Genomic DNA, 20,532 nt, shown 5'->3' with positions numbered 1-20,532 from the left:
TTTACAATGCACTATAATAAATTTTGCAAATTTCCAAAGAAACAGAATGATGCTTTTGCTTTCAAGATGTCAGGATTTAACAGTGTGAGATAGCTTGCCCAGACACTGCTAGCCAGTCAGAAAGAAAAAAAAAAAAAAAAAAAAGGTAAAAGTGCCATCTAATAAAGCCAAAACACAGACTCCAATCTAATAAAGTCAGGCATGCCCTTACCAATATATTAGTCAGACAGGCAGCTCTGGATTCTACATTTAGAAATGTAGAAAATCTTGTATGTATTTGCCTGGACTTGCAAATGCCACTATATCACATTTCTAGCAATGCTTTGGGCAGTGTATTTTGTATGAGTTACACCACCAGAAACGCTACATAATCTTGCTCAGCTGGCAGCAAACTTTGCTTGCACATATAAACTTCTCAATTGTTTAAATGCAAAACAGAGTAACTAGGACACCTGAGCAGAGAACTGCTTGATTTTATTCCATTGTCCCTTCTACAATTCACTGAAAACAGCCACTTATAGCACCACAAATAAAGATACAGTTTGTGCAAAAGAGATTAGAAAAGTGAGGAAATGGATATTAAAGAAAGAATCAGACCAAGTGCAGACCAAGTTTCGTATATTCTTTTTCTCTGGTGCTCGTCTTAGCTTGAGGCATCTCTATTTCTCATTTCACTGAAAATTCCTTCTAACTCCTACTATCAGTAGGAAATCCCCACTGATGGAAGTAAAAGTTGTATCTTTCATGTAAGAAGGGATGGGAAGGTCTATAGTTCCCAAGCCTGCCTCTTCCAGTAACCCACTACCGTTTAAGTAACAGCTTCTACAACTACAAGGGTCATCCACCTCCTTTGCTTCTTCCTTTAGCAAGATCCTTTTCAGATCTGCTGTGGTGCAGATGCCCCAATCCACTGGCCAGGCACACAGAACACAGCCAATCTCACCAGGAGAAGATTAATAGATTTGTTGTATTAGAAATTGTAGCAGGTGAGCCAAAACGCTCACAAACTTTGTATGTTTTCTGTGAGTTTACTGATGTCACCATGCAAAAATATATATCTAGGGTACTTTTCTTTCTTTTTTTTTTTTTTTTGTAAGTTGTTTATTCAGACAATTAATTCTGTCCAAGTCAATGAACCATGTTTTCACAGTCCAAAGGGTATGTGTCAGACTGCAGAAACACTAAGAAAAGTATGAATGGTAAAGGTTTCCTTCTCCCCTCTATTATGAGACCAACTTCAAGGCCTGCAGCCTCCATTAAGTGCTTTCTGCCACAGGTGAGGGAAGAATAAAGTAAGGAAATAGGAAATGTTGTCCAAGAGTAGTTTGAGAGTCTAAGCTCTGATGAAGAACATGATTTAATGAGCTGAGTAAAAAGACTGTGGTTGCACAGGGAGCAGGTCAACTGCAGACAGAAAAGTCACAAAAGAAGTTGGAAAATGAGGTTATGAGGGGGAAAAAAAGCACTGATAATTTGTTTTCCATAACTTCCAGTCACCAAGTTATTACAACTTCTCAGCATTTAAAATTAAAGAAAGGGCAGGGTTATTGGACATTTCAAAAGATCTATCAAGATTACCTAAAGCAGCTGTTGCTGGGACTCTAAAAAAGTTTCAGTCAGAGATTAAGCAGTTCAAAAAAAAATAACCCTTTCCCAAGACCAGCATGGTAAGAAAAGCTCCTATAAAAAGCTGCTGGCAACTACAGGTCTGTCAGTCACCTTAAGGATCTGTCAAAACACAGAAATATATCTGAGGCAGGCTGGGGAAGGAGTTACACTTCTTTTTTTTAGACAAACACATTTCAACTAAAGGCAACAGCTGCCTAATCTCGTTCAGAGCTGTGCATTCAAAAAGGTATTCCATTTGCCTCAAGAAAGCCAGTGTCCAAACAGTGTGGGTGGAAGAGACAGCCAGACAGCACTGGGTGCTCCCAGGTCCCCCATTACGCAGAGCAACTGGAAGCAGAAAGACCAGGGGAACCTGTTAGGCAGGAGTCAGGGCTCCAAAAGGACCTGTCCACAGCAAAACATGTGGGAATTGGGGAAATCCTCCACCAGAGCTGCTGACAGCTGCTGCTGTCTTCAGCAGGGCATTAGAGGTTAGATGATGGGAACATTTTACCCAATGCCATGGCTGTAAGCAGGAGGTCAGACCCATGGAGGTCTCTTCCTACAAAAATTACCTTATGATTCCACACGTATTTTTTGAGGACTATAATGCAGAGAAGATAAGGCAGCAGGTCCACAGTAATTTATCCTGAACTCTCTTTTCCTCTCTCCTCACTCCAGGTTTTTGCCTTTGAGATGGCTCATTGTGGGCTTCCAAGTCAGAGCAAAGGCTGTGTGACCTCCTCGGTGCTGGCCCACACCAGCTCAAATCACTGTGGCAATGCAGATACAGAGGGAAGCTCAGTTCCTGCTAAGTATAAGGAGGGCTATAGTACTGCAGTCAAACCTCTGGAAATGGACCTGTGCCTTCCTCAGTGAAGTGTAAACAGAAAGAAAAAAGGCAAGTTAGGGACAGCACTGGCACACATCAACTCAAGCACTTCCCACATCTACCTAGTACATCCCAGTGGTTGGTTTCTCAACCCCACTTTTCCCACACTGTTTGGCATCATGCCTTGCCTTAACCACCTCATGTTTTTAAGGATCAAAAACATGCCCTTTACAAAACACACGGTCTGACTTCAAAGCAGAGTATCACCATATCCATTCCAAGAGCCAACTTTTTAAGGCTCAGCCCCAGCTAGCACCAAATGCAGCTAGAGGAATTTCTGGAGCCATCAGGAAAGACAAGATATCTCTAAAGAAGGTGGATTTTGTAGAAGCAGGTAGAGCAGAGCCAATAGAAGAATGATGATGCTGCAAGCAGTGAGGCAGGTAGGCTGCAAAGGGATGGGCTGTTCAGGGCACTTTATCAGACTGGTGTGATCCTGGCACAAAGCCATTGCTGGAGAAGATGACAAGAGCTTACATGCTGGCATGAGCTTTTAAGCAGAGAGATAGCATTGAGAAAAGGTCAGTCATGGATAAAGGCAAAAGCAACCCTTGCTAAGTTCACAGAAAAAGAAATTCAAAAGGCAGGAAGCAAAAAGCCCTGAGGAATTCTCTGCAATAGCTCTGTTTGTAAAGGAGAGTTACCGTATCCCAGCACTGCAGTCTGGATAAGGCCAAGCTGGCTTTAATCTAGGAACTCAAGTCTCTTACTGCAGCAGCTCATCACAGGCTCCCTGAGCAGCAAGGGGAGTTAGACACTGCTGAAAACCATAATTATTGCTGGAGTTGAAGAATGCAAACCACACCTGAGCTGGCTACTTCAAAGCTAACTCAAGATATATTTATGTTCAGCTGAAACACATGCAGTAAAAATCAAGGAGCCCAAGGCTGAAAGAAACTTTAGTCATCTTGCAGAAGCACTGAGACCTGTGGTTTCAGAAAGGGAAAGGAAAGATACCCCACAAGATACCACTTCTCTTTCCACCTCTGCTTTTCCAGGACAAGAGTAGGTCACTTCCACAGATGTACTTCTAAGCATTACCACAGAGAGAAGAGACCCTACTGACAAACCTTAAAAGAACTGCACTGACAAACGCGCTCCAGTAGAAGATGCAGAGATGCCTTGAGGGGCAAATTTCATATTTTCTTACCACAATTAGGAAAGAACAAGCCTGCAAGAAGCCATATACAGTACTAAAAGCTACAGGTAACATCACACAAGAATCACTATCTTGCAGTTTATTAAAAGAAACATCATATAGAGAATGAGAAGCTCCAGTTCCCTTCTGTGCAATCACCATATTATATGGTATATTGGTCATATATCAAGAGTACAAGACCACAGATTGGGACAGTATGACATGTCCACTCTTACACCTATTGACCCACTGGGCCCTGCTCTCATTTTCTTAGTTAACAACCAGAGCACATAAAGCAAGGATAGCCCATTAATGACCTATTACACATTTATGGCTCCAGATTCAAGCCAAACACATACCTACAGATACCTATGTATCTGCAACTGCAAACTCACCACAGCTCTACTAAAGCCTTCCAGACTTATGCATGCAACTCATTCATGAAGCAGGCTGAGGACTGCCACAAAAAGTAATTACTATTGCCCAAGTGGTGAGAAAACAGGTAAAGCAAATCCAGGCAGGTTTTGAGCAAGAATTCTTTGCCTAGCTGCCTTTTTACAGATTACCTCTCATTCACTAATAACCTCATTTGTGTGTATTACTATATAAGGTTTTGCACTGTGACAGCACACAAGGGCTTTAGCCCCAGCTCAGCACTGCAGTGCCCAGCACATCAGTGGGACAGAGCCACCAAGTTTTCTGCCCCAAGACCTGTGCTCTCAAACACAAGGCAAGGAACAGTGCTTGGACCAAGCTTTCCAGCCTGCAGTCATCAAATTCCCAGTCACCCCTGCTGCTCCAAAAGTTGGTGTCCTTGAAGAAAAGACGATGAGGAAAAGGTGCAGAGGCTCAGGGTAGCTGTCACAGATGAAAAATTGTGAATTACTCGAAGGGAAAGTTTGGTAAGTCTGCAGCATACTGGTAGGGGAGCACAAGCTTCAGATGTGTAGGTACCTGCACATTCACGTGTAAAATGGTGGGGTGGGCGAGGTCAGGAGTTTTCAGCTTGGGGTCTGCAAGTCTCCAAGTGATTTACACTCTTTTCCAAATGGTCCACAAAGAGATAAAAGTGAAAAGCACCACTTACATGCTGTATTTTCACTGGAAACTCCGCAATCTGCAAGCTAAAGAAAAGTGAGGATCATCACACTACTGGATTCTTACTCACCAGGACAGAAGGCAGCATAAATGACCCAAATGGGTATGCAAGCCAACAAGCAAAAGTGCTCCCAGCACAAAAAGAAAGGAAAAATTGAAATAACACATCCCAGTTGTTAAATATTGTCCTAAGTAGTGGGAAAAGTTCTGTCAAAATTATTTCCTTTTTACCCCAGTCACTCATCACAAAAATCAACACTGAAGACTGCACTCTCTTTTCTTCCATCTCACCAGATGATTGGTGTCTAGTGGTTCCCAGCAGATAGGATATGTTTTGGCCTTTCTCTCAACACAAACACTGAAGAGACTGGAAAGACATCACTGGGATTAATTTAAGTAACCACTGAAACCTGAAGCCCAATGATTATCTGAGCAGAAAATTTGAAAAGACTCATGTGCTGGCACACAGATGAATCTGCTTTCCCCCTTTAAGAACAAATATGTCATTGAGTTAGACTAGTTATTGACAGAGAAAAGCAGAACAATGATAGATGTAGTGATTCTGACACTGAAACATTTCACAGCCATACTGCACTTGAAAGGCAGCCAAGAAGCAAGTCCCTACAGACCTTCCAGCAGCTATTTGGCATCAGCTTCACTGAGGAGCTCTATCTGTACACCTCTAGCAAAGACAAACTAACGACAAAAAAATACCTTGGAAACAAAACCAAAGACCTTGAATTAATAAGAAATCTATAAGCTAAAGGCTACAAGCTACTGCCATAAATAAAAAATGACAAAATGATAGTCACTAATTCCTACACAAGGAAAGAAATCAGAATGATTGTAGGTCAAGTTGCCTACTTTATATGACTTTTTATATATTGACAGAGTATTAATTAAGACTTCCTCTTCATAATTTTATTGAAGTATTAATTAATACTTCCTCTTCATATTTTCCTGAGGTCACCTACAAAAGCTAGGTAAGCTCTTCTGCTATTTAGTTCTCAGAGTACTGTATAAATCAATACACAAATGCAAAGAATACCAGTTTTGGATTCCCAAGCTAAATTCTCAAAGAGCTCCTCGTTTAGACACAGATGAATTGCTCTGGGATTAAGCAGGAAGAGATTCCTCTGGCAAATCTCTTAACAACAGTCAGGTAAATGCAAGAATATATGACACGACAATATTCAAAAACTGTGGCACCACCAGACTCAGACTTACTGCAAGCACATGTGGGGATCTGTACCTTGTTGAATCAAGGCCACTCAAAGTAATGGAAATGCCCTGTTCATACAGCACTTAAAGCACTACATACACCCTCAGACACATGTCTGTATGAAGCAAGCCCAGCTGAAAATTGCCCTAAGCTTCCAGCAGGGAATACTCAAGCACACAAAACTCATTTGAGAATCACTGCAAAGCTTCATGTCCCTATGAGCCCTATGTTCTTCCATCCTCATGCTGCAGACACATCCAAAACTCTCAAAAGATGGAGGTATCATGTAGCCAGACTCCCTAAGAAAATGCATCAAGTACAATTAAAGTCTCCATTTTTCATAAAAACAGAACAGACCTGACACCTATCAACCTTGCTTCCCTACCACAGTATGTCCAAGATTATCTCATTTCACTAAAAGGCTGGCTGGCTTCCCTTCTCTTTCAGTCTCCCACTCTTTCCAGACGTTCATTTTAATAAATAAGGATTCCCTACAAGGCTGACATCTGGTCTGAAGACAACTGTTTGAAAAACAAACTTTTTTTGTAGAACAACTAAGACTGCAGATCTTTGGAGTTATTTTTCTTCACCCTGTTTTCATCCACCATTTAGCCTTTGTGACTTTTCCTCTCTGCAGCTTCTCACAAAATTGTAATTTTCCCCTCAAGCTACCTAGGATTTTTCAATCAGTACCACGAATAAGATATTTCTTTTTATCCAGTAGGATAATGGTGATAAACCAGCAATCATGGCAGTGAAGTTTAGTGTCCTCAAAGCTTTCCCTGCCCCCACTTCAGGGAAAGTGGGTGAATGTACCCCTTTAAATTCTTTTTTCTATGATTAAACTAGGGAGAAAATTCCTTCTCCATTTCATTTATTTTCAATAACCCCTTCTGCTAATAATGTCTCGTATGTTGGATACTGTATATGCTTTAAAATAGATCTTAAAATTCTGGTTTTCAACTGGTTAAACCACCTTGTGAACATGTGACTAACTAAGACATCCCTATAGCCCAGGTGAGTTGCTGACTTCCCACAGCTGGACCAGGGCCACTCAGGCACCTGTAAATATCATCCAGCTGTCCATAACTTTCTCCTCCTTTGAGCCATATAAACACTGAGTAAGGGTTAGTCCACCAGGACCTCCTTCCTCTACTCTCCTTCCTGGTGCTGTGGATATTTCCCCCTCTGCTTTGAGCTCCCAAGATTGCCCACATCAGGCTGGACCACCCCACTGGACAGGAACTATTTGCAAAGCCTTACCAGGAGTAGTGGGCACACCAAGTGGATGGAAATCTTCACAGGGGTGCTGACCTACTCCCGATTTCACCAGGCAGAGCATCTCAACAGCACCCTCAGATTTAGCAATGTGTACATGTTGCCCTGAGCAGAGACGGTGGAGACAAAGGAGGCCCTTCAGGGAAACCCAAAGAAAACACTTGGCTTTCTCTTAATGCCAGGTATTGTTATTTCATCTGTCAGTGAAAAGGGAACTTGTTTGGGCATAGCCCAAAAAGCCATAGCCCATTTAGCCCTGCAATATGCACAAGCAGGAGAGCAAACATTTAATGCCAGCCTGCCAGACTGGGAGTCAAGGGCACGGTCCAGTCCTAGATATGCTGAAGAGTGGCTGGAAGGCACAAGGGCAGGCTAAGGACTACTGGCACCCAAAAACCACAATATGAATCCTTTTATTAAAACTCCCCTGAAATAAAAGCAATTAAAAAACAGAAACAACAACAACAAAAAAAAAAACCCTCCCAAAAAACCCAACTCCCACCCCCAAAACTACAACAAAGCCTCACCAAACATACAGAAGTTCACTGAAGCATCACATGGAGCTTACAGCACTTCAGTTACTTCTTTAGAACTCAAATACAAGAAATTAATAGGCAATGATAAACCTTATTTATGTCAAGTTGATCTCTTTGTAAAGGGACATAAATAATAAACTGTATGCCCTGCTACTGGCACAGTAGCAGGACTCTGTAACCTCATGCACCCAAGGATACTGTTAACACAAGGTAAGTAGACATGATATATTTATTAGGCCATTAAGCCTTTTTCCCAATGACCTGGAGAAGGGCTGCTGCATCCAGAAATCTATCTCTTCCATATTCTTTGCATATAGAAAGATATCCATGGATATTATGACCAGAGTGGAAAACACAACTATAATCTAAAAAAGTGAGTATTAATTTTTTCTTCTTTAGCTACAAGTTTTGCTAGACTTGCGATAGGGCTTTTTAAAGAACAACTAAAAAATTTCCATTAAAAAAAAATTACTCATTTTATAGCCCCTCAATAATACCTAAGACTCTGCTGCTAAATCTCAAATACACTGGCAGAACCCAGCTTGCTCTAATGCTAATAATACATTGCAAGTTTTACAGCTCCAGTGAAAACACAGTCCTTGCAGTTTCACTCCTTCCCAGGAGCCTCTGAACACCCATGGAGAGAAGACACTGCAGCACATGCAACTGCAAGGCAGCTGATAAGCAGGAGTTACTGGAGATGTACTTACTGATGAGGATGGACACAGCAATGCTACCAGTGCAGGGGAACAGAGACACTTGCTCAGCCACAGACACATACCTTTATTCCCCTTCTGCTGACACCAGAAGGAGGAATCAGCCGGCCTTGTGGCCAGCCCAGTCCTAGAGGCTGCTGTGGTTTAGGCCACGTAAATGTGAAAGCCATTGGGTCACCATCCAAGAGCCCATTCTGCTCTCACAGTGGGATTCCCCATACTGGGGGCAGCAATGGGTCCTTCAGCATTCTCATCCTCCTCTAAAGACATGCATGAGCCAGCATATGTACCCCCTGAAACACTACCACTAAAACTAAAAGTTTAAAGCTCCTGGAATATACCCAAACCAAGCTCTTTGGGAGAGGCATTTTACACAGTCACAGAATATTATAAAGAACTAAATTTGGAGTTCTTTCCCAGAGCTTAAGTGAATTGGTTTGCGCTTCTAAAAGAGCAATTTTTGATACACCTGCACGTCTCTTTATCAATTATCTGATGGTGGAATTCAAGATTAAGCTAAAAGGCTGCTGTGTTTTCCTCCAACTTCTGCTATTTTGGTACCCCATCCTGTCCGCACGTGCAAGAACAACAACCAAGTCTCATCTTACTGGATTAGAATTCTATCCCGCTCCAGAAAATACACTACAGAAGTCATTACTCTGTGTATTAATTTAGTGCACAAAATACTAACTTGCTTTCATAAGAAAACCAAATATAGCTTAATAAGTGTTGATAGTAATATTTCACCATTGCTTTTCTGTTACAGGAGAAAAAAAATGCAACTAGAAGAAGCCCTATTCAGATTCAGGGTAGTTATTGACTTTTGAATGTATGCTCAAATGCTACTGTGGCTCAGAACAGGACCCCAGTTTAAAAAGGAGGCGTGAAGACCTGCTCAGATATCAACATGAAAATACTTTGTTTCATCAAAATATGTGTGTTTGTACATTCTTTACATTCAGATACTTCTCATCATGGATCTCAGGTGAAATCCCAAGTCATAAATAGAGGGATCAAGTACAGCAGACAAAAGAAAGCATGTTTACATATTAGGTGAAGGGACTTTATTCCAAGAATGTAATAGCCTTAAAAATCTTTCCAGATCTGGCCCACCCAGGGAGCAGTTTCAATATTGGAAACCAGAGACTGCAATAACATTCCCAGCAGTCCACATAATTAGAAAATAATAAAAATATTTATGTTTTTGTATTTAAAACAAAGAAGAAAAAGTTTGAAGACAGCTTGAATTTTCAGAACCCTGTTAAATTTCTGTTATTGCAGAAAACTATTAAGAAGTTCCTTCCATCCTCACATTTCACAGCCTCAGTTTCTGCAGAGGAAACCACCGTCTGGTTGCAGTTTTCATTTTCTATGAACACTTTAGGCTTTCCTTGACTACTAAAAGAAAAGAGAAGCCTGCCTATCATGTTTGCCATAGCCAAAGGAAGAAGTGATGTTGCTTGGGAGGCAACTTTTGATGCCAGGAGTTTTGGAGGACGCCCAACCCACCTATGGATTAGTTTAACCAATTATTAACCTGGGTTGCACCTTTTCTGCTACACTCTCCAAAAGAGTGTCTAAAATGCAGACAAGAATGCGGCAATGCTTTGGCATATCCTGTTGGGGGACAAGCTGTGATTCTCCTGGCCTGCAGAAAGAAGGAGAGATTTACCATCCAAACTAATGGCCTGAACAAACAGCACCAGAACTGCTGGGATAGAGCGCCAACTTTGTTATCATTGCCTTTACAAAAGAGCTGAAACAAAAACCTGCCAGTCAAGCCCAGGGACAGCAGTGTTTTCAGACACAGATGACCTTTCCTAGCTCCTTTCTCTGTGCACTAAATGCAGATTTCTCCAGTCTCGGGGGCTGGAGCACCTCTCCCACAGAGACAGACTGAGAAGACTCTGGGGAGGCCCTCTAGTGCCTTTCAGTACCCAAAGCAGGCCTGCAAGAGAGCTGGAGATGACTTTTCACAGGGCATGTAGTGATGGACAAGGGAAACGGCCTCAAACTGAAAGAGAGAAGGTTTAGCACAGGACAAAATTCTTTACTGTGAGGACGGTGAGCTGCTGCAACAGGTTGTCAAAAGAAGCTGTGGGTGCCCCATCCCTGGAAACACTTAAAGCCAGGTTGGATGGAGCTCTAAGCAACCTGGTCTGCTGGAAGGTTCCCTGGCTACAGCACAGGGTTTGGAATGAGATTATTGTTCAGGTCCCTTCCAACCCAAGCCCTTCTATGAATCAAAACTCATTTAAAGCAAAATTTTAAACTGTGGTAACACACACAGAGGGTCTGTACTTTGTCAACTAAAATCATTACAGTTTGATAAGTAAAGTATTTAACAACATGTCTTATATTAGCAAATTACAAAGATGGACAAAAGGGGAAACACAACTCAGTTTTCATGCCACAAAATGGTAAAAATGAGTGGGCAGGATGGAGACGCCTGTGACTAGCAGCTCCATGGTTATCCATTGCATGGCCCCTGGACACCTCATTCACCTCAGTCTTCTTAAATCCAAAAATGACTATGTAAAAGAGAAGAGTGGGACAGATGGAAAGGTGATTCAGTGACTGGTCTGGTGGCACATGATGCTGGCAGCCCAGAAGCCAACTTAAGTGCTGGGAATAACACCTGACAAGGGCTTCATTCAGTGCACACCCACTGTGCTGCTCCCTGGCAAAGACAAGGGCCCTTTGAGGAAGGGAATGAGGAGCATTTAATTACAGACCAGACCCTCATGCACAAACAAAGAGACGGAGAGAGTGAGAGATCTCTTGCTTTGTCAAAGCCCTATGGCCAAGGGCTGCTCCCGGCCACCACGGCTCCCTCGCAGCATTGCTTTTCTCACAGAGCACGCACTTCACTTGCAGCCTGGATGACTTATCTGCCACCGGAAAAGATGCTTTGCTACACAATGGTGCTCTTTGTGGGGAGGAAGGAGGTGGGGAGACAGTACTAGCTGGCTATTAACCTTATAAATCCTTCCCTCGAGTTGCACAATGAATACCACAGATCTGTGTATTTGACTTTGCTTGTTCAAGAGAAGCTGCTTTGAGTGAAAAAATGACATTAAGTAGGCCACATCTTTCCTTCCCTTGTGTTTTTTACTTTCACAATACATTTTTGATGATTAGCACTAGCCTTGCAGGCCATCCACAGTTTTCTTTAAAGAGCAGAAAGCAATTCTGACTCTAAGACTTCATTCCCACAACACAAGCACAAACCACATACTGAGAAATCAGGCACTTTATATGCAGTCCATACTCATTTAGCTCTTGTCTCTGTCTCCCTAGCCTCTGAAAGCTGCTTTTACAGATTACATTAAAGGCCCAACCCAACACTTGTGAGCAGTGAAGTTCTTTACTCAGAGTTGGGAGTAAATTCATAAGCACTTCAGCCTGGCCATAAGCTTAAGTTTACCCTTTATTTTCAGGCTGCAACAACCACCTTGCAGATATAAAAAGTGCTTAGTGAATCTCTAACTGGCTCCAGGTTGGAGTGGTAGAGAAGGAGAAAAAAAAATTTTAGTTTAAAGTCACTGAATTTCCCATGTTAGGAATACAATCCCATGTCAGGCATACAAAAGGTGTAGCTGAGTGTGTGGTAAAGTCATTGGAGGTTTTATTACTATGAAACCTAATGCTCCCTCACTGAAAAGAAATTTTCATTATATGAAGGAGATAATTGGGAGAAAAAAAATCATGATTGATAAATGTCTACAGATGAATAACATTTTATGTCCAAGAGTCTACACTTCCCCGTAATCATCCACTAATGACTGCAAAACTTATTGTGAAAACTACTGAACCTAAATTGGTGGGGTGTTAATTTAATTTTTTGGTGGCATGAGAGGATATGGCAGGGAGAGAAAAGAAAGGGAGCACTTAGCTCCAACTCCCAGCGTGGCAAAAAAAGTTTCCCCCCTACGCCTGGCCAAGCAGGAACAATGCACAACAGCCCGGCCCTGCCGACTTTGCTGAATTATAATTCCTGCTAGTTAGTTTAATTATTGCACATACATTTCTTAAAAACTCCATCTGAACATCAGCTCCTAATTGGAGAAATTGCTCTGGGCATGGCCAAAGCGTTATTATAAAGTTTGGTCACTTCTTTTCAAGCAGTCTTTGCAGAAGGGCATGGCCCTTCTGTGAAGTGTATAAAAACCTCTCAAAGATGCCCATTGTCTGTGACACAGAAATCAAGAGCGAGAGATACAGAAGGAAGTCTCATCTGGGAATACAAAAGGCAATGAAGACATGAAAATTAGGTGGAACATCTTGCTACACTAACTGCAACTAGCCCAGAAGAGCTGAAAGGTTTAAAAAAAAAAAAAAATCAGTTCTCAGGATGACAAATATTTGAGTGCAAGTAGAAGGTGTGTCAAAAAAAGGAAATCTTATTAAAATACTAACGCTCATTAAAGACTTAAGTTGCAAAAGTCTTGCAAAGTTACAAGAGAGCTTCCGAAGACAATGAATTTCATCACTGGACCTACAGATTTGCATAAAGCTTCCTTGACCCCCTTAATCAACATATTAAGCAAGTGCTGGTTTGGGGATTCTGTTTATTCAAAGACTACTAGGTTTCCCAAGGTTTCCCATCTGCCAACTTAAAAACCTCAATAGACCCAACAATTTCCTAATATGCGAATAACTTTGATCACTGCAAAACTGGTAACTGAGCAAGCTCTTATGGCGTAACCATTTAGTTCAAGAAAACTGCCAGAGGAGCAAGTTTAAAAGTCACACATGAATCATTTCATCTGCCGTACCCTCCAGCTCTAAGATGTCAGTGCTATAAGCAAATTTCTCATGTGCTTCATATTCCTCCTGTATTTAATTTTCAGGTCTAATTTTATAATTCAAATCTTCAGAGACTGGAATCTCACGTGGATTTTAATCCATTCACTTTGTGGCTCAGGTACACCTGCACTGAGCACAATAGGACTGTCCAGTCCCTCCTAACTACAGCCATACTTTCATGAACTTTTCATTATCAAACCAGGATGACTTAAAGGTGGGAAGACTGTTCAGCAGTGAGTCTCTCTTGGTTTACATTTTACAATTCCAGCAGCAGAAAACATGCTATGCACACTAGAGATTTAGCATTCCCTCTTCCTCACCAGCTATACCTTCCCCAGTTATTATCTCCACAGCCACCACAACCCACCAGAGCCAAGGCACTTGACCACAATGTAAAAGAAACACCAGCAACACCAGCAGAGGTTTGAAAGTCAAACCAGTTGTGATTTCTGGGTCATGTTAGCACTTAACATAATGCAGGGGAAGTGCTTTCCAAGGCTCTCTACTACCCGTGCATGGAGGTTGTGCAGCTGAGGAGACCTTTCTGTCCCTTGCCCCATGCTAGACAGCAGCAGGAGTTTGGGATGCTTCCCCCACACCCACCCTGGGGCAGGCAGCTGGTCGTCCAGCTACTCCATCCCAGCTGGACTCCAGGGGCAGGTGAGGCAGAAATTGCCCCCACCTGACTGCAAAGAGACAGTCAGGTGAGAAATGAGACAGAAACCAACCCAACAATTTGTCACAGCATTGTCCAGGTATTCCAATGGCCCTGGGGTGTAGAAGACCCCCTGATCAGTCTCCCTGTGCACCCCCCCAACTGCCCAGGCATAGCAACCCCTATTCCCACCACAGGATGGTCACTACCAGCTGGACCCAGAGCAAGAGAAAACAACAATGTCACCTTCATCAAAAACACTGTGCCACTTTTTCCCCTTGACCCTACCAGTTATTTATTAACAGGAGTAAAATATTACTATTCTGTAACTCCCAGCAGGCAGGTTTTTCTATCAGCCTAAGATACCAAGCACATTTTTTAAAGCTGAAAAGCATTGGAACTTTCTATGTGTTGCTTGCTGCTTTAATGAAACAAAGTAGATAATAAAGTGTGAGAGAGTTCTTCAATAAGTCACAGTCACTTACACATTAGCTACCTAATTATGCTGAAAATACAATTACATGCTTTTAAGCAGATGCTCATGCCCACAGGCCAAGCCCATTATTTTGACAATTCTTGAAGTTTACAGTAAGTGCAAGTTGAGTCTACTTAGATACAAGACATGAATTATCAGTCTGGGAGTGGAAAAAAAAACAGTGGAAAAAAAAAAAGTCAATCAGTTCCTTCCATCATATTTAGCACAGCTAAGGCACTACACAACAGGCAAGACTCCAACAGGTCCCTGTTCTTCTTTCATAGCCTTTAATCAAATGCTGAGAGGCATTTGCTATTTTAAAAGCCAAATGAAAAACTCTGGCTCCAGTCTTTTGTAAATTTGCAGCAAAGATAACCCCCCAAAGGAATGCATATTATTTGCACACCAGTGAGCTTACTTATTAACAAGAACTTCTAGCAAAAGGTTTGTTTCCATATTTTAAGATAGGCCACAAAGAATTGTTTACATTCCTTGGGTGGCTTTAGTAAAGTCAAGGTCAGAATGCACCTTTCCACAGCCCTCCTGAGCAGCAGGCTGAGGAATGTCACCCAATGAGCAAGGTCCAGGAACACCCCAAAAATCAAACACTGACCCTGATACTCCATCAGGTGACAGGGCCAGTTCAAGAGCTCTTCATCCTCCATTCAACTGCAGCCAAAAAGCCCAGATGAGCTAGGCTGAGCAGCTAGCACTAACCACTGCCCAACTTCTTCCCTTCTCCAATAGTGGTGGACCACGCAGAACTTTTCTATCACCAGAACAGGATTAACCACCTGCTCTGCAACACTGTCTTGTCATCTGAGGTTCAAAGGAGAATGTGCTATTATGAGGAAAAAAAGGTCCATCAGTTCATTTTTTAACAGGGCAACTTGTCTTGACCTTCCCTCTCAGCACAGAAAAAAATGGTAATATTCAAGTAAGTCTAATGGGGAAATAGTGAGTGACAGACAAGTGTCTGACAACTCTGCAAGGGACAAGACTGCTAATAACTAGAAATTATATGAGTCAGCATTGCTTTTTCGAAAGGACAAAGGCAGCTAAAAACATTCAAAAGCCAGATTAAAAACAGGAAACTGGGAAACGTTGAATATTTAGGTTCCATTCTTTTCAGGAACCTTACTCAGCTATTTTTTTAAAAAAGAAATGCATGGAAGCATCCTGTTTTAAAGGTCTGAGACTCCCAGCTCAGAGACAGAGCATCTCTAGCTTTGTGACCTGTTCACGGTGCCTGCTGCACAGGACATAGATGACATAAATTGTGCACAAGGAAAATACAGTTTGCCTCACCATCACTGCAGCAGCCACGGCCAGTAATTAAGCCAGCAATAAACCAAATTCTCACAATTTTCCTTCTCTCTACAAGAGAAGCTGCATCTTTCAAGCTGTTATGAATGTTGAGTTGCCTTAAATCTTCAGAAAAACTTCTGCTCTGTTGCTCTTCCCAACTCTCCAGTATACCCACTAAGTAGCCACAGCTTTCCATCTTAGGGTTTGGGGGTGCTGGGGTGGTGGCGGAGGGTTTGGGTTGGTTTTTTTGGCCATTTTGTTCGTTGGGTTTTTTTCGTGTCAAAATAAGTGCTGAAACATTTTTGCTCTACATGCTAGGATTTTTTCGTTTCCCAGAGATAATTCAGGATTAGGTGTGCTTTGTCCTAGGCCACTGCTCACTGATGGGACTCCCTTAGGGAATTCAGTAACTTGAAACTTCAGCCCACCACGGCATAACAGCCTCGTCGTTTACAGCCTCAGAAGCCACCTGCCTTGCACCGCACAAACCACGTTACTCATCTACTACTACTACTTCTCGCTGGGAAAGACACCTTTACAGCAACGCTGGGATACAAGTTTGATATAGCACGTAGAGCCGAATATGAAGTAAAATATTGTTTCAGCACACCTGGAAATACTAAACAAAACTTTTAACTCCCGAGCCAAGCAGCCCCGGGAGCACGCTGCGGGCGGAGCCGGCCCGTAGGAGGCCAGCGGGCATTTTATCCTGCAGGGAGTGTATTGCAACTCTTCCAGTTTATGCTTTAACCCTCGCCCGCTGAAGGGAACGGGGGAGCGCGTCTCTCCAACCGACCGTACAGCCGTGGCCGGCAGCTCTCCCGGAGAACACCTTAGCCGCATCCCCGTAATGCCACCGCTCCCATCCCGGCTCACCCCTTTCGCGCACACCCACTTTTGGGAGCTAAAACCCCGCGGCGAGGAGGGCCCCCCTTACTTCCCCCACTCCCTGACCCCGCCGGGCACCTGCGGCGGGTGCCCCGGGGCAGCTCGGGGGTCCCGGCCCGGCCCAGCCCGGCAGCACCTACCCAGGCACTTGATGTGGAAGCCGCTGGGGGGCTTGAGGGAGCGCCGCGCCCAGCCCTGCCGCAGCACCTCCAGGTGCTCCTCCTTGCCCTGCACCAGCAGCACCTGCTCGTCGATCCAGCCCAGGAAGAAGGTCTCGGCCACCGCCGCCGTGGCCCGCCGGTCCCAGAAGTGCTGCATGTTCTCCCGCTTGAAGTCCGCGAAGATCTCGTAGCCGATGCGGTGGCGGCCCAGCTCAGCCGCCGGCCCCGCACGGGCACCGGCACCGGCCCCGGCACCGCCGGCACCGCCGGCACCGTCGCCCCCCGGCCGCCCCCCGGCCGCGGCGTCCAGGACGATGGCCAGGGAGTGCGGGGCGATCTGCAGGCACTTCTCCACCCTGCGCGGCATGGCCGCTCACCGCCCGCCGCCGGGCACGGACACGGGCACAGACATAGCTCCCCGCGGCCGCGCTGCCTCCCGCGGCCGGCTGTCCGCGCTCCGCGCCGCTCCGCCCCCGCCGCGGCCCGGCCCGGCCCGGCCCGCTCCGCCCCCGGCACACCCCCGGCGCGGTCCGGTGCCGCGGGCGACGCGGGGACGGGATCCCGCTGCTCTCGGTCCCGCAGCGGCTGGCGGCCGCTGTCTCCTGGCCGGGAAGTCCGCACGCCCTGCGACCCACCTCTCCCCGCCTCACGCTTCCCTGTCCCAGCGCGGGAGCACCATCTCTAGAAAGGAAACGAGCCCGGTCACTGTCCCGCCTGGCAGTTTAGGCTTCCCGGCACCATCCCCCCTCCCCACCTTCGGGACACCCTCACCCTTCCCTTCCACGAGTGAAGCACTCCCCAGCAACAGCTAGATTATCCCAGTAAGGCTTATAATTCTTTATGGTTTTGTTTCTTCCCGTGGCACATCTATAAGTAACATACACAGTGAGAGCACTGACCCTGCCATGTCCAAACGCCTCTCTCTTCACTCGGTGTAGTCCTGAGTCACTTTGTGTCTTAGTGGTACTGAAATATGGAGTAAGTGTAAGGTTCATTCCTAGCTTCTGTAGCTTTTTTCCAGAAATTTAATATTTTGCATCCTCTGCATTCTGGATCACCAGCTGCCTGTGAGGCTCAAGGGAGAGCTCAGCAAAACTGAGCAAGGTGCAAGCAGAACTGGAGGGGTCCTTGCCGGCAGTGCAAGGCTGGCAGCTGGATTGTGCATCAAGGTGGTAGGTGGCTGCTGAGCTGCAAGGTGCCGGTCACGCTTGTGGCAGGGCAGATTTAGGAATTTCACTCCTATCTTATATAGGAGTGAAAACCCACAGCAAAACTGAGTCTCAGTTCTGAAAAGATTCCTGAGTTTCTGAATGGTCTGTAGCTGCTGGACTCCTTGGTGGTGTGTGAACTGTGGGTGGCCTCTGCAGCAACTCTCACCTTGCCCCAGGGAGCAGGGCCACGGGCAGTGAAGTATGAGAATGCACCAGAAAGACAAACAACACAAAGAAGAAATCTACTGTAGAGAAGCGGGGACAAGAGTGGAGGCAGAAGAGAGGTGAGTGAGAGGAGGGAGCAGGCAGCTGCCACTCTGCCAGGCAGCAGTATGAGAGCTGCTGCAACCACAACACTCCCTGCTGTGCACAAACAAAAATGTTTTACCTGTTCCTTCTGAGTTCACTCACATCAACATCCCTTGGCATATTTGGCCCCCTTAAACTATCACCCATTTGGTTGTAATCTCATTCAAATCCTCTGTCACTTGCCAGCTGGCATCATCCAATTCCTTCTCAGGGTTTCCATTCAGTGCTGTTACTGTACTGTGACAAAGGAAGGTCAAATTTACTAGTATCCCAAAGAGTTTTACAAGGAAACAAGCTGTATGAAACCCACGTTTCAAAAGGGGAAATCAGAGGTTAAATAAATTATCCAGAAACACTGTGAGTCATTTTGAGCCAGGAGCAGAGAGTATTAATACTCAGTTTTCAAGTCTCTATCTCTATCCCTTCCCAAGTCTCCAGCACAGCAAGATCTCAAGAGGCCCCTCACCGCAGCCAGGAATAGTTTTAATGTTGCTGCTGTCAGGATTTCAAAGGAGCTCTTTTATTAAGCTTTGCAAGAAGACCCCCCTGGCACCCTCATTGTCCTCCAAAATGCTTCCCAAAGTTCAACTGAACCACTGGTTGTCTGCTGAAAGACCTAGTCTTAGTGTGTTGAAACTACTGTCATGATCTTGTCATGTTCATGTTATTCTTACCTTGTGCCTTCCTCCTCTGTGTTATATCAGGCTTTTATCTCGCCCATCATACTTGCATTTCAGTTCTCTGGGCAGGGCTCACCTTTGTGTAGCTTTTATGTGAAGCACATCACATTGACATCTCAACTGCTGAGCAGAGTCACCAGGTAACTTCAAGGCTTGGATGAGTTTTCATTTTTATTCCTACCTGCAGAACAAAGGAGGCAAATTAAGCCCTTTAATTGTTTTTAGGCCTTTGCACCAGATACATCCTGAATGCTTAGATGTGGATCCCCACACTTTGCCTACAACCCCTAAATCCCAAGTGCTAGCCAAATCTGTGATCCCTCTGCTGCCTCTGACATAAACACATGTTCAGTGTGGCTTGCCTATCAGCCTTTGGCCATGGCATCAGTGTAGCTCTCTCCATTAGCTGAGCTCCTTTTCCCTTCAATACTGACTTGTGAAGCAATTGGTGTGGTGAAATGTGCCACACAGTCATTTCCCTCCTGCTTGCACTAGTGTTTGTGGGCTGTCACCTCTTACCTCCTGTAAAGGCTAGTCCCCAGCCTGCTAGTCCTCTCCCACCCTGCTTTCAACACCTTTTCCTTCACGCCACTCCAGACCTCTATGCTCACAGGCTGGACCTCCCTCCTCCCTCCCTCCTTCCCTCCCACTCTTCCTCTCCTTTTCAGCATGCTGCCCCTCTCCGCTGCTTGCACACATCTAGTGTCACACACAAGTGTGATGACAAGGCAGTGAAAGAGGGTGTGCAATAATTTGTCCAACACTTGTCAGATGAAGCTGTGGCACCAACAAAAATACACTGTGTGCTAGGGGTTAGGTGCTGTCCCCACAGAAGCCAGTGCCAGGACTGCTTAAGCAAGATCTCAAGAGCCTGGTTAAGAAATGCCCAGGGCTAGGGGATAGGCTGTGGACAACAAATATGTCACTGAGTAAACTGTTCATCATCCATTTCTTCCCTTTTTTTCCCATCTCCTTATTGAGCCAGAAATTTTTTATCCTCAGAATTTGGGGCGTTTGATTTATTTACATTTTTTGCTTGTGGGTTTAGTGTTGAATAGCATCTCTTCCCTTTTCATTCACTCACTTCAAGGGACTTGTTCCAAGATATCAACATCTATAGCCAGACTAAAGCCCATCTGGTATTTCCCAGTAGAAATATAAGAGAGAAGACAGCCTACAATCTTCTTATGGCCAAATTGTGAAAGTGGGTGAAGTGGAACTCCTAAGTGCCTCTGAAGTGTTTGGAAAGGCAGAACCTAACATTGCTAGAAGGACAAAACCCCTGAAGATTTAGACATGTCTTTGAAATGCATCAGTGGTGCAGGAGGTCTGCAGCAAATGGTGTTGTCTATTCTGGGAGGGAGCAGAAAGCCAAATAAACACAACAGAACTGTGTTCTCTGGCTGTCTGTACTGACCCATAGCTCAGGAGTGGCATATCTGTCTGCTGCAAATGTTGCCTCATTAAAAACTTCCTGGAAAAAGGGTATTCCCCCTGAATTTATCCAAGGCTACAGGATAGGAAAGCTAGGCTGAGGTGGAATACATA

The 20,532-nt window shown here is 44.5% G+C and overlaps 1 protein-coding gene across 2 annotated transcripts in view; it reads right to left on the bottom strand.

The window, feature by feature from the left end:
* Positions 1-17,183, bottom strand: part of STOX2 (storkhead box 2) — a 141,747-nt gene extending 124,564 nt beyond the window's left edge. The window contains exon 1 of one of the 2 annotated variants that reach the window (XM_030238736.2): positions 16,764-17,183. In XM_030238736.2, coding sequence (XP_030094596.2) covers positions 16,764-17,151 — 388 coding nt within the window. In that variant the 5' untranslated portion in view covers positions 17,152-17,183. The remainder of the gene's footprint in view (positions 1-16,763) is intronic. The other variant, XM_030238738.2, reaches the window with a different exon arrangement.
* Between the last annotated feature and the right edge of the window lie 3,349 nt (positions 17,184-20,532).

The sequence above is a fragment of the Serinus canaria genome, chromosome 4 (genome assembly GCF_022539315.1).
Source record: "Serinus canaria isolate serCan28SL12 chromosome 4, serCan2020, whole genome shotgun sequence".
NCBI classification, from domain to species: Eukaryota; Metazoa; Chordata; class Aves; order Passeriformes; family Fringillidae; genus Serinus; species Serinus canaria.
Note: the sequence above shows the minus strand (reverse complement) of the source record. Positions and strands in the feature narration are given on the sequence as shown.